This window comes from Anopheles coluzzii, chromosome 2 (genome assembly GCF_943734685.1).
Source record: "Anopheles coluzzii chromosome 2, AcolN3, whole genome shotgun sequence".
Classification (NCBI taxonomy): domain Eukaryota; kingdom Metazoa; phylum Arthropoda; class Insecta; order Diptera; family Culicidae; genus Anopheles; species Anopheles coluzzii.
Window position 1 is genome coordinate 4,617,805 of NC_064670.1, and position 14,872 is coordinate 4,632,676.

Consider the following 14,872-nt stretch of genomic DNA (forward strand, 5'->3'; position numbering starts at 1 on the left):
ACCGACAGGGTGCGTGCTCGCGTCCTTCCCGTGGGTGTTGCTCCGGTCGGGTAAGGGCGCACTCGGTGTGCGCCGGTTGCTTCCGGGTTTTCTTGCATTCCGTATGGGGGGGGGGGGGGAGAGCGAGAGCATTGCGGAGAAAAATCGATTTATATACAGCTGACGAAGTTTTTCCCGAGAGCGCCCGACCCCAGGGGGGAGGGAAGGAAAACTTTTTCGCTCCTCTCTTTTCCTCTCTTGCTGTCACCCTCCTGTGACCGGGGATGCGGTCGTTCGGCGCTTTGCTGCATGTTCATCCTTCGGCGCTCGCGCTTTCGCACCTGCAACCAGAAAACATGAAGCTTTTTTGTAATTAAAAGTATTCCTCTAACCCAGGGGTCTCCAAACTACGGCCCGCGGGCCGCATGCGGCCCTCAAGAGCTTATAATGCGGCCCACGATGACTTTGCCAGAGTTAATATAAATATTACGTTATTATGACTTATTCAAATAAAAATGAATTTTTTACTTTTCTTAGACAAAAATCAAGCTTTAGTAACACGAAACTGTATTAGTATCTTTAGTATTTTGTTGTAAAAACGAGATTGAAACGTTCACTCATCATTTAAAGGTAGCGTCAAATGGCCCTCAATATAGTTATTTTTGAAGCAATGCGGCCCGCGAGCTGAAAAGTTTGGAGGCCCCTGCTCTAACCTACCGTGAATTGTTTAAATTGCCACTTCCAATTGCGAAACGCACCGGAAAGAATTTCTGCAAACCAAACACACACACGCACGCACAGTGCTTACCAGCAGTTGACAGCTCTGCTCTGCGTCTCCATGGCAACGAGGCTCGCCGGGTTTCGCGGAGACGGTTTCAGCCACACACCACGCAGTAAACATTGCGTCCAGCCGTACAGCCGACCAGTAAATTTCAGTGCAGTCAAGTAACGAGTACGGTACAGCATCGGTTCCAAATCTTTTTCGCGATTGTCATCTTCATCTCCGGACCTGTCCTGCCGCTGCTGCTGCTGCTCCGGTGCAGCTTCATTGTTTCCGATGAAGTAAATTGCAACGTGTGCGTGTGTGTGAGCAGAAAAGAGGAAAACGCAGGCTGGATGGACAGAGCTTGAAGCATTTCGATCTGCAAGCAGGACGCGTGAAGTCAAGACGTGAAGCAAAAAAAAAACGAAAAGCGATTTTAGTAAAAGACGAGGGCACGTTAGGTTTTGTGTTTTGTGCAAAAAATTGTGTACCGAAGAGATTTGAAGAGCAAGAGGAACGGAGTAAATCAAGCGACATTTTAACGAGCGAAAGGAGCGCGATTGAAGACCAGTGCGAAGGAAGGCGAGGCGACAGATACTGGCATCCAACACACACATTGCGACCATGAAAAAGCGATTGGATAGGCTGCGCAAATCTAGTAAGATTAATTCACCGGTACACCCCAGCACAGAAGCGGAGATTCTGACTCCGCTACTTTGCTGCATGTGATGTAACAAAGTGGCGGGGAGGGATGCTCGTTTGATCGTCTCCATGGGTTACTGTGTTGGCTCCTGTGGCCTTTGGTCGCTTGTGTGTCCAAATTCAGTTTTAAAGAACAGTTAGTTTAAGCATCCCCCCTCCGCAACTTCCACCCCATGTGTGTAGGAACAAAGTGTGGGCCATCAATTCATCCCACCATGGGCTCGCGGTTTTTTTTTTCTTGTTAGCAAGAGCGAGACAGCCACAGCGAGAGGGAATGGTGAAACACAGTGCGCGAGAGCGCCAGCGGAAAACGGTCCACCGTGTTCGCGTTGCGTCACAGATTCGGGCGTCCAGAAGGTGAATAACCTTCGAAACACACGCACACGGCAAAGTTTCAGCGCTGTGCGTGTGTGTGTGTGCGTTAGAATTGAGGATCTTTTTCGCGTTCCGCGGGCGCGTTGTTTCTCGTTGCATCGTCCCTCGGTTAAGATCTCCCCATTCGCGTGCATGTGTGTTTTTCGCTCGCCATTCCCCACCCTTCGGTGTGAAAGGGATGCCAATAATCTAATGAAGCAACTTCAATCGACGCACACACAAAAAAACGCGAAACACAAAGCACGCCATTACAAACACCATCAACAGTTTGGGGGGAAACATTGAAACACTCTCTCACACACACACACACGTACACACACAATCCATCAATAGCAATGTAGGAGGAATGGCGGTTTGGGGGGCACGGAGACGCGCGCGCGGGGCTAGGTTGTTGGCCACGCGCGCGTCGTCGTTCGCGAAAGATAATTAGTTCGCAAAAATTTTCGCGAATCTCCCGTTGGGGTTCGTTCGGTTTCTTCCTCTTGCTTTTCTTCCCCCCTAATTCGGGTGGAATACTGTGAACGCGCTCTCGCGATGCGCGAATTTCTTTGCGATTTTCTTACGTTGCGCTGCCGCCGGCTTTCTTGCGATGGGCCGGGTGTAACGCGCTCGCGCGATATAGCACTGGTGGAACAAAGGACAGAGCAAGAGAGAGAGAGAAAGAGAGAGAGTGTGTGCGTGATTGGTGGATAGAGGAAAAGAGGATCCAAACGGGAGTGAAGGTGTGTGCCTTCTCGCTACCACGGTGAATCAAATCCATTTCCTCAGACCCGGTTAGAAGCAGTGAAGACGGGATGAAGTAAGGGCGACACATTAAGGTTTTTTTTTGTGGCTGTGCCTTCCTGCTCGTGTATTCGGTGTACTGTGATCGCGGCATCAAAACGTTCAATATTTTGTTTGAGAACATCAACTTTGCAAGCACCCCATCTCTCCCTCCCTTTCGCATACGTTGAGCACCTTTTTTTTGGAAGAAATTTTGTGCAGTATCGCCATTATCGTCACACTTTTGCCGTGTGTGCGCGGTTTGTGTTATCTGATAAATGTAATTCATATTGATCTCAGTTTTGCATCGCGTAGCAGAGTTTGCGAATTTGTGTGTGGGTGGGTCCCATTCCAAAAACCCCATTCCATGTAGAAGTGAGAAGTGTGTGAACAGTGAAGCACGGGCCCTTTTTTGGGAAAATAAAAAAAAAAAAAAGAAAAAGGGCTACACGAGGAAACACCGTCATCGCTTCACTCACAGTGCGGCGGGTTAGTAATCGAAAAGGGGGGAGGTGGCGATGGTGGTGGGTCCCGGGGCAGGGAGATAGTGTGTGCACGCTCGCGTTATAGGGACAGCCGATCTCGGCCCAACTCGCTGCCAGACGGTGACGGGCGGGCGCTACGTGTAGTGAGGATAGAACATGGTTGTGCCCCTGCGCAGTTTGCTGGCAGATTTGTACAGTTAATCGTGCTTTCCAAACCATAATATCCGTGCGATCGGGGGGATACTTGGAGCTGTAGGGACAGTGCCGCGATATTCAATCACGGGCCCTTGGTAGTGTGAAGAGATACTTCAGTTTCAGTATGACACAACGTTTCCCATTAGTCGACAAAAGTACCGTTTTCAAGAAGGATAGTGAATGTTGTATCCTACACAATTGTGTTCGTGACAGGGCAGTGTTTTGAGGCAGTGTAAATTCATAGAGGAGACAACCCTTACGCTTGACAGGCGGCGGAACCGCGTCCGTTTCTGCGGTGCAACAAGGTGCTAATGTAAAACAAACATAAAAGGATGCTCAACAGGAGCCAAAACATTTTTGAAGCATTTTAAAACACCACACCATCGCCGTCACCCCCGATGACCAATAATCAAAGAAAACAGCGTATCTGAAGGTCATTAGACTTAAGTTTTTTGACCTCTCTTTTCATCCGTATCGTCGTGTCTCTGTGTGGGTGTCTGTATTTGTGTGTGTATGTGCGTAGTTAGGCGTTGTACTACACACCCCCAGTTTGATGATATATGTGCGCAAAATGACTGAGTGTGGTTGTGCTTCTGTGTACCATCATCTAATACTGCCACCACACTGCCACAACCTTCTTTTGGCATGCCTGTGGTACACTCTTGCAATCGTGGTGGTTGTGTCTGGTGGTTGAAAACGCACGCCGCAACAGTGTTTTATTTAAGCCAAGCTGTGCCGAATGCGTGATACACTTGAAGTGCGTAAAATACCCATCTGCAACACTTAAGTTACGGTGGGGCAAAAGATGTGACTGTCGTTGGGAAGATTCGATCAGTAATTTGCTAAAATGTTGCCTAACAAACACCATACTTTCTTGCCTCTTGGCCCGTGTGATCTGGTTTCGATGTGTTATAAGCACTGTTGATTGTATGTGTGCGTGTGAGTTGAACCAACACTTAGCCAATTTTGGGGCGGGCGAGCATCATCATCACCAACATATCAAACGGACACTCACGAGCAGAGGCTTAGAAACAACTACAGCCAGCAAAATGTGTGCAACAGTGTTTTAGCGCAATTTGGAGGAAAACTAACTCAAACTTTTCATTCAAATAATTTTTTGCAAATAAATCCAATGACGATAAAACGATGGTTCGTCGCTTGCTCCCCTTAAGCCACATTCTAAGGCACCAGCACACATATACATACACCGCCATGCACGACGCATGAGTTCTACGGGAAGGAAGCAGGGTTGGAAATAGCCCGTTGCGCAAGTTTTTCGCAAACGAGCACACACTGCCCCGTTGGGGCTTGGTTTCACTTGTACGTGTGTGAGGTGGTGGTGGTGGTGGTGTGCAAAAAATCTATCGCGCTCTCACTCCTGCCACTCAAATTGTGCGAACGTGTACGCACTCAAACAGAACACATTTGGTAGGAAGCGGCACTCACGGAACATCCCACTGCTGCTCCCATGTTGCGTCAGGGAAGAAACATCGCTTTTTTGTTAGAATTATTCGTAATTTATTTTAACACCAACACAAAGTATCACTTAGTTGTCACAAATTGTTGATAATTTTCAATTTAAAGGAAGTTATCAATATCAAGTATGATGACAAAACTGATAATCGCACAAAGCCTGCAATCACACTGGCGCACACTGTGTTGACTTATGTGTTAATAACCTTGAAGCTGTTGATTGAAGAATTAATGGCAATGTTTGTTCAAAACCAATGTTATAACACTCCTTTAAGTTACCAAAAACAGCACTTTTCCCAGAAAAATCCACCCTAAATGCTACGGTTCACATTCGGCAACGGCACAAACCTCCTTTTCTAAACTAAACAACTCAACACCATGCGATACACTGTGATCGTGCGTAGCGCACTGACACAGACACTGTTTTCACTTTCAAACCGCGCACGGTGTGCACACTCTGGCTTCGGACTGCCTGCCAACTCTACATACATTAGAGCAAACGCAAGAAAACGATGCGAAAAGTAGAGGCGAAGGTCAACCCGTCGCTGCGTTGTTTGCGGGCTGAGTTCGCAAAACCTCAACCGAACGCAACCGGCAACGACCACCACTTCATCGGCAGTGCGCGACTAGATTACTTTTGCACCGTCTCTTCTCCCCCCTATATTTCAATCGAACCTAACCCAGAGACCTTGGCCTCGTTTTCGGGGCCGCCTGTGCCGAAATATGATTATTTGGCGCACGCACTCACACACAACAGCACCGGCCTCTCGCCACACACAACACACACAGCAGATAGTAAAAGCATGCGTGTGCGAATCGCGAAACGCACCCCCGTTCGAAACGAGATGCGTGCGTACCCGTCTCGCACACTTGCAAGAGAGTCTCACTGTACAAAACGGGGATAGAAAAAAAACGGCGATGCGAAAATCACACACACAAAAACACGCAACGCACACAATCATCTTTTCGCCAAAAAAAAAACCGCATGCGCAAAAAAAAGAAACGCCACAACACAACGCACCATCGCGCTTATCTCTCTTTCTCGCTCTCACTGTCAGGCTTGATCTAGGCCACCGCGTGCTAATCTATAGCACGCACCCGCTTGTCTACCACTACCATCAAATGCGTTGCGCACGCGGTACGCGTCACCGTTGACCTACTTTGCGAGGCGAGACGCGCGAATTTTTGCCTACGCACACACCGCATGGGACCGTCGCGAACGCAACGGCCCCTTTCTCTCTCTCTCTCGCTCTCGCGCTAGACACGCACAATCGATACGCTAGAGCTACACGCAACTGCACGATACCGCGCGAGCACAGCATCTCCTCGCGCAAAGCCGGGTGCGTGTACGCGTACACAAACGCAAGAGAGCGAGCGGGTGCGCGAGCGTGCGCGACGGTGTATCGCAATTTTTAAACACACACACACACATGCACCGCCCAACTCTTTGTGTTGAGGAGGGGAGAGCGGTGTGTAGGGGTGCGTCGCATAGAGTTTGCAAAAAAGATCCACCGCCAAGCGAATGTGCGTGGAGAAAGAAAAGCACTTGCAGATGATGGTCGTTCGCACCGCGAGAATAGAGAAATAGTCGCGGACCACAGGGTTGCGTATCGAGAGAGCGCGCCGGCAGTGTACGCATAATGCGTGCCGCGTGTTGGGTTTACGCTTCCCAGGTGGTCGCTCTCGCGCTCGCCACACGGTCGCTCTCTTGCGCGCCGCGACTTGCTCTACTCTCGCTCGCTGTCAGTGATCATCAGATGCTTTTTCGGGTGCTTCCTACAAACTGAACGTGATGATGTTGACGCTATCCTAGATTATGTTTCATGCTCCACCGATTTACATAGGGAATTCTGAAAACTAAACATTGCTTCCTTTTATTTTAAACCGCTCCGTTTTAAACAAAATTAAAACATTTTCTCTTTTACTTTGCTTCACAGAAATGGCCGAAGGTAATGGTGAGGTTGTAGAAGAGATGGCAAATCAAAAATCAGGCGAGGGTGGCGACGGCGAACGAACGCAGGACTACTCAAAGCTGCTGGAATATGGACTACATAAGATGGTGAGTAGTTGCCCTGCGGTGCTTTCCGGCATTATTGTTCCCCCGGGTTCAAGTCTTCATTCCATATGCTCTTACCTTCATCCGTACAGGTTGCCGGCCGGTTGGACGACATCTACAAAACGGGCAAGCTGGCCCACTCGGAACTAGATGAGCGGGCGTTGGATGCGCTGAAGGAATTCCATGTAGAAGGTGCCTTGGACGTACTGGACCAGTTCCTAGACTCAAACCTCGAACATGTGTCGAACAAATCGGCGTTCCTCTGCGGTGTCATGAAAACGTACAGGTAACTAAGCGTCACAGCTCGCCATCTGAGCATATTTTGCACTGATTGTTATCGCATTACCGTTAACGCTTCCGCAGACAAAAAGTGCGGGCCACGCAACAAGGACAACCGGCACCTGCAGTCACAGTACAAGCGAAGGGGCCCGACGAGGAGAAAATTAAAGCAATTCTCGAACGAACAGGCTACACATTGGACGTCACCACAGGTATGTTGGAGAGTGTACTGGTAGTACTGGTGCGTTCTCTTACCAAGCACGCTAACACTTTTCGATTGCTTCTCCCTTTCTGTGCGCACCCGACAGGACAGCGCAAGTACGGTGGGCCACCGCCAAACTGGACGGGCAACACGCCCGGCAACGGTTGCGAGGTGTTCTGTGGCAAAATACCAAAAGATATGTACGAGGACGAGCTGATCCCGCTGTTCGAGAAGTGTGGCAAGATCTGGGACCTCCGGCTAATGATGGACCCGATGACCGGCACCAACCGGGGTTACGCCTTCGTTACCTTCACCTCACGGGATGCGGCCTCGAACGCCGTACGGGAGGTAAGTTGTTTTGTTGTGTTTCCGATTTCCGACGACCCATCGCCGGCTCCCCCAGCGGCGGAGACCGCCCGGCCGTTTGTGGCCGAGCTTCCCTCACTCGGGCGTACAGTGTGGTTCAAGTTTTATATGTCTGATTATTACAACCTTACCACACCACCAACCCCCACCATTTACTCCCTCTATACAACCACATCTGTTCGCTCCTCTTCGAGACTCTTCTTGTTTCTTTATCCCATATTCCCTGCTCAAACCTATTAGCTTCCCCCTGTGCCGTTTGGTAAATACTATTTATCCTTTTAGTTCGTTATTTTGTAGTACGCCTGTATTGTTTTAGTTTTTGTTAAGCACACAACTACAAGCTTCATTTTAAGTTATGTTCCTACCAACTGTCGCCTGTCCTTCAAACCCACTCCTTGCTGCCATTGTTCGTGTTATGTTTATTGTCCTTTTCCTTATATTTCCCTCCTCCTGCTCCTTATTTTGCAGTATGTTCCTACCTTCCAGCCATGTAGTTACCGTTAATATAATTTTGCACACAAAAAAAAGAAACAAACCTCTCTCTCTCTCTCTCCCCCAATTCCCCACCCGGCGGCGTACCTTACTAATATCTATCGAAAGATAAGAGTATGTAGTTCGTTTTATATAGTTTTAACTGCAAATAACCACCAAACACAACAAACATCGTTCTTTTGTTTTGCAACCAATGTTTGGCCAGTGCAAAATTTTCACCCATCCGGTTAATTGATGCTTTAAATTGATGCAACAAATGATGCAAACAAAAAAAAAAGCTAGCGACAAAAGCAAAAAATATCCCCTATAACATTATGCAATGGTGGACTTCTGTTTTACAATGATGGTGTTGAGTAGAGGTGATTGGTATTTATTTATTCATAGTTATCTAAATGTATGTCGTTGTTTACTGGTAGAGAAAAAAAACGAGCATTACAGTGGGTTATCTCTCTCTCTCTCTTGCCCTTGTTTGTGTTACGGCTTCACACAATTAAACCAAACATATATAGCACACACATATACACCCCTGCTCCAACATTTGGCACTGCTGAATAAAACAATTGGAATCTGATTGGAACAAAAGTCAAACGAATCTTTTTGAGCGGCCCCTCAAACCAAATCATAACCGAACGGAGGTGATTAACTGAGCTTCATTGAACAGGAAAGGTTCTCATCGGCTGAATTTTTGACGGTTCTCGTGACAAATCCGTCCCAGTGTTTTCGTACACGACAATTGATAGTATTAGAATGTTTACCTTCACTCGATCGTTTACTCTCCTTTAAACTCCAATACTATCGTTTAACTTTTACATATCGTTGTTATATTTTGGACGACGTTTACGACCTTCTAACCTTGCATCGAGGTAACGGTACTATACCGTTAGTTGACTTGTTTGTTGGTGTATCCCTCCAACCGCCTCCATGCCTATTGCACTTTCTGCAAGATGGCTATGCACCCTGGGAAGGGAAAACGGCTAGCACGTGCTGCTTTCTCCGCTGACTGCTCTTCTTTACCGTTGCGTGTGGGGATGAGCTATGGAGCCGCACCATCTGTATCCTGTTGCATTTGAATTGCATATGGCACCTGGCCGATCCGTCGTTTGCCACGCTTCTTGCGCCACCGAAAACACTCTTTTAAGAAGCAAAAACGCATCCGACGCTCCCCTCCGCAACATGGCGCGGTTGATCATCGACCAATGTAGCACACTTTCATCGACTCGCCTCCACGTATCGGTCTTCCGCATTTAGTGAGGTGCACGTGCATGGCACACGCCTCGAGATATGGGGAACAGAAAGGCACAAAGAGGATGGTCCAAAAATATGATTAATCCCATAGCAACACGTCGCACAGGATGTGTTTTAATGCCAACCGGATCGGGCGCGAGCGATCCCTTTTTTCTTGACGCACACCGATCCACGCGTCGAGCGGAAGATATCGATCACACACCAACACCGCTGCCACTATCAGCTGCTGCTACCACGACGCTACCTATTCAAGCCGAAACAAATACGATTTCCGCATCCTTTCCCGTTCTTGAGGGCGTGCTCTGGTGCTGATGAAATAACGGTATCCAAAAACGTCCTTCATTTCTCCCTTTCCCCGTCTTCGTCACATACACACGCACACGCTTCGGTTCAGTCATGCTGCATAGAACCCCCACTGCTTTCGTTTCTGTGTTTCAAGGCCTGTGCGAAGCCATCGTTACGGCCCAGGAAAGGAAATGTGCGCGTGTCCAACAACCCGCTTTCCTCTTTCTCTCCCACCCCTTTGTTCTAAAATGCACATGCACTTCCGATGAAGACGCAAAAAGTAACGGAGCTATCGCGCGCGTGTGTGTGTGTGCTCGGGTGTGTCTGTATGGGGTTGGTGGACACAACAACCCCATACGTTAGTAATCGGTTCCGGTGGCAACAGTTCTCTGAACCCTCCGAGGAGAAAGGTTGCATACGATCGCTAACTTTCTCCCAACCTTTGGCTCGGGCCCGCTGAACAGCTGCCGGGGTCACTGCCGTGCACTGCCTGCTGCTGCTGCTGCTGCTGCTGCTGTTGTTGCCACTGTCATTTGTGCTGCAGTGTTGCAATTTTGCCTCCTATTTTTTCGTTTTGGGGCCATTAAGAATTGCAAATGATTGCTGATCGGTTTTTGTACCGTTCTTTTGTATTTTCTTTTTTGTTTATTTGCCGGGAGCCATTTTTACCTACGCCGGGGGCTATAAATGCTTTTATTTGGATGGATACAGCTGCATTTTTTCTGGACCGGGTGCAGTTGATTGCACCGCTTCTGCAGCTACATTATCCGTTTCTTTCCTGTCTGTTTTCGTGTGCCATGGTGTTACCAGATGGTTGTCTATCGATGCAGGAGCAGAAGAAAAATGTGATCGTTAACATGATGCAAACATCAACACACAGCTTAATATTTCGTACAAGTTTTTTTTTACATATAATGCAAAAACATCTATTCGCTTTGGTACGGAGCAGTGTAATGTTAGATATCCCCTCGCAAAATTAGAAATATTGTGTAAAGTAATTCTTTAGATTATTGGGATTATTGAATGTTCTATCTATTTCACTCAAGCATGATCATTAATTGTTTCCGAATTTCCTCTTACTATTGTAAGTATTGTTTGAAAAAGTTGATTCTAGTTCCCTAGACGAGATCTTACTGTTAACGTTTACTTTCTCCACTATCTGTGAACTGATAAACCACAACTGATAATTGATTGTATTAGTTACGCTTTAGGAATGTGTATATTATCATAGACGCGTCGTCTCTCTAATTGCTTTCCACTACGTTTATCTGTACACAAGCGATTAGACACACTTAGGTTATCATTTTTCCTTCCATCCTACGCAATCAGTTCAAAATTTATTCCCCATCCAACTCCCTTCCTCGATATTATTGCCCTGACTACATTTTCTCCACACCTCCCAACGCCTCCTGATTGGTCTCGTCCGTCTGATGCCGGATCCGTCCGGGCACACCAATTCGGTCAAAATTGTTACATCTTTTTTGTTCACCACATTATTTTTTTCATATCTGTTACCCCACAGCTCAATAATTATGAAATAAAGCCCGGCAATTGTTTGAAAATAAATGTAAGCGTGCCGAATCTGCGCCTCTTTGTAGGCAACATACCTAAATCTAAAGGAAAAGAAGAGATTTTAGATGAATTTGGTAAACTAACAGGTAAATCATGCTCAAAATTATCTTATTTCTTTGTTTTTTTTATTCATTCTTTATTCTTCACTTCTTTACTTGTACTAAACATCTTTTACTTTGTTTTATATTTTATCTTCGTTTCCTCCGTTTTGTTTTTTAATGTTGAGTTTTTATTACATTTTATACACTTTTTCTTTACTATGTTTTTGGATTATTATTTTGCATTATGAAAGTCGGAAACGATGACTACCGTTTACAGTGACGGGCCCGGTTCCGACATAGTAAAGAATTGCCTCGCGCGTTCAAGTCTTAAGCGAATGCTTATTTTCAGCAGTTACGACCTATACCATACGACGACAATTATGATGCCACCGGGGCCATATATGGTATCGGAAATTTCAAGCACAAAAATATTTTGAGAACAACCGATCACGCAAAAAACAGTTTACAATACAGTTGAATATATTCAAGCGGATCTCTTACGAGTGACTGTTTTTGAAGAGTTATTAAAATCGCTGGCTTCTATCACGATCGTATTGCAAATAACATCGTGAGCTTTTCCATTCTAAGGCCACATTCAATCAGTCAAACATGCTTAGTTTTGGTTTCTTGCAAGCTTTTGCATTTGCAAACTGCTGTATCCAATCTACACATCATAATCGTTTCTTTCCATCAAACAACTTCAACCACTTCTACTAGCCAACAGCTTTTCTTGAGAACTTTCATGCTCAAAAGGGTTAAAGTGAATCTCCACACGGTTTACGATCGGCAATCGACCAAAGCGACCTAGCTTAAAATTCTCATCTCCAGTGCCCAATGGTTTTGTTTGTATCTTCGCAAGAAGTCTCTTACACCCACACACAACAGTGGTAGTGCGTACAGTGTTTTGTGTTACTTTGTTCATCGCCGATATGTTTCTAATCCGCTGCAGCATACATTCATCCTATTCGCCTCACTCGTACCACAACACATCATCATCATCGACCATTTACCACCACTAATTTGTGATTAATGTTCACAGTCAAACATCCATCTTGCCTTCATGTCGCATTTACAACTGCAACAAAGGATTTATTTTTTTAAATGCAATTTTTATGTGTTTTGTGTCATTTCGTTCTAACGATTGTACGATTATTTATGCACTGTTTCTTCTTGTTTTGCGTAACATATCTGTGTGTAACAATGAACAATAATTGTGTTCTAACAACAGTTATCGTTGTTTCTCGCTCATGGACTGTATTTTATGCTTCCATTCTACTCATCTGGTGTTTCGATTCGTTCTCGTGTTAATGGCGTATCTTTGTGAACACACATCTCCAGTCATTATATTCAAAATACAAATACAAAAATAAAGCAACCAAAGAGGATGTATACACCAATTTAAAGTGTCGCCAAGCTCGAACCACAAAACAGTAATTTGCCAACTGTGGTGTGCGCGTTCTGTACCAACTACTACTACTATCTCGCATTGCATTGCTTTTACATTTACGTTCTACACTCATCTCATTACTCTCCATCATACAATCGACAGCAGAATACCATCAGCTAAAAGCTCTATCCTTACCATTCCATAAAACCATTCCATAGCCATTCCATTTTGTTTTGTTTTCGTTGTTTTAAGAGTATTTCCTCACGATCCATTTCCATGTCGTGACAGACGGCCTTATGATTTTTTATCAAACCATCCATTTTTTGTTATCGCATTGGCATAAACGTCTTAACATGTACAATTGCTTTTATCACAACCTCGCTCGGGGTTGTCATGTCGTGTGTTTATTTTTATTTTACTTTATCCATTCCATGGTCCATCATTTTATGAGTTTATCGCTTCGAAATATGCACTCCATAACAGTACACTGCTAGAAATAAAGTTCTTGTAAACCACCCCCCGCCCTGAAACTCACACCCCTCTGCTCTACCCGTTCAACATAATATTGGTATTTTTCTTAAAGCCTCCAGAGAACTTACCGCAAAAGCAGCAAACAATCTATTTACCTCAGCAGTGAATGAAATCTCTGTCTCTCTCTCTTTCTTCCAAAACCAACAACAATAAAAACCAAAACCAACTTCACCGCGATAATCCGCTTCCTCCTCCAGCTGAATGATTATGAAATTCGGAATGGCAAAAAGATTGGTGTCACGATATCGTTTAACAATCACCGACTCTTTGTCGGCAATATTCCTAAGAATAGAGATCGCGATGAGTTGTTAGAGGAATTTGCTAAACATGCACGTAAGTTTCAACCACGTTCGAACCCCCCGAACTAGGGGGAATAAGACTTTTCCCTTCGTTTCTCCTATTAAAGTTAGTGTACACATTGATTGAGAGCGCAGCTTATTATTAACTCTAAATCGACCAGACCTAGCTAAAGATATGTAGAGCACAACGCAACCTTAAATAGAGAAATCAACCAAACGAAGAAAACATCACAACAACTACGACGAGAGGAAAATGTTGACGTTCTGTTGCCTATTTGAACATTGGATGCGTGTGGTAGAATTTGGAATTGGCATAACTTTTGAAAAAAGCACGACGGTTTTGTTGTTACATTCATTTTCTCCTTTCAAACTACAAACGGCTCGTAGAGTATATTTGGCATCTCAGACGCAAACAAAACAACCCCTAAAATCTGCTGTTCGAGAAAACAACAATAACAAATGCATTGTCTATCTTCTTACAGGAAAATTACAAACTTACCAAAACTCTCTCTCTCTCTCTCTCCCGCAACCTCCCAATCTGTAGCGTAATACACTAAACTGTCCGCTGACTGCTCACAAAATCATCTTTTGCGAGTCTTGCGAGTCTAGATCACAAACCACACCCACAACCCCCATTGGCGATCGGATTGGCACATGTCGGATTTTTCGATTGTTGTTTTCTTGTTTCATTGCATTTGCCATAGTTTGGTTTTTGTTTTACCGTTTCTTTGCTGGTTTTTATTGGATCGAATGCTTTTTAATTGGTTTTATTCACATTATATTCAATTGGTTTTTTTTTTGCAACAAGTACAGAATTAAGGTATAAATAAGATCATGCAATTGGGATACTACCATGAACGACGAAAAACCAACCGTTAATAGCCACGTGTGTGTGTGTGTGTTGTAAGCGTGCTTTGGATTTTTGTACTTATTGTTTTGCTGTGGTGTGAGTATCTGAGCTGTGTGATAAAAATTGTGTGCTTGACTTTTCAGAGTTGAAAAAAGAATGATTATGCGGAATGCATTCGAACCTTCTTTCTCTTGCCCTTTTCCCTTGCTTGCTGCCAACCAAATCTTGCATCCATTGCGTCACCTTTAGCTCACATAATATGCGCCCCCTGCTTCACTTGGTTTTTCGTCGTTCATGCTACGTCACCCTATATTTGATGTGTTTATTGTGCGTGTGTGTTCTCAAAATTTGTATGCAAAATTTGAAATTTCTTGTTAAAACTGCAAATTGCAAACACGGAATTAGCTGCACGAATCATCACGTGCGGTAATGCGCCAAAAGCACGTGATAATTCGGGCACAAAATCCTAGTAGAATAAAGATAGAAAATCGTTTGCACAAAACTATTACAACTGTTAAAATTACCACCACTAC

General features: G+C 45.2%; 1 protein-coding gene across 15 annotated transcripts in view; it reads left to right on the plus strand.

Moving 5' to 3' along the window:
• LOC120951291 (heterogeneous nuclear ribonucleoprotein R) overlaps positions 1 to 14,872 on the plus strand; it is a 54,363-nt gene that overhangs the window by 15,962 nt on the left and 23,529 nt on the right. For 8 of the 15 annotated variants that reach the window (XM_049605821.1, XM_049605820.1, XM_049605822.1 and 5 more), the window contains 5 exons: positions 6,672 to 6,793; positions 6,883 to 7,076; positions 7,154 to 7,281; positions 7,378 to 7,619; positions 11,182 to 11,317. In XM_049605821.1, coding sequence (XP_049461778.1) covers positions 6,674 to 6,793; positions 6,883 to 7,076; positions 7,154 to 7,281; positions 7,378 to 7,619; positions 11,182 to 11,317 — 820 coding nt within the window. In that variant the 5' untranslated portion in view covers positions 6,672 to 6,673. Of the gene's footprint in view, positions 1 to 933; positions 1,401 to 3,149; positions 3,567 to 6,671; positions 6,794 to 6,882; positions 7,077 to 7,153; positions 7,282 to 7,377; positions 7,620 to 11,181; positions 11,318 to 13,387; positions 13,524 to 14,872 lie in introns of those variants that run through there. The other 7 variants (XM_049605828.1, XM_040369904.2, XM_049605829.1 and 4 more) reach the window with 4 other exon arrangements.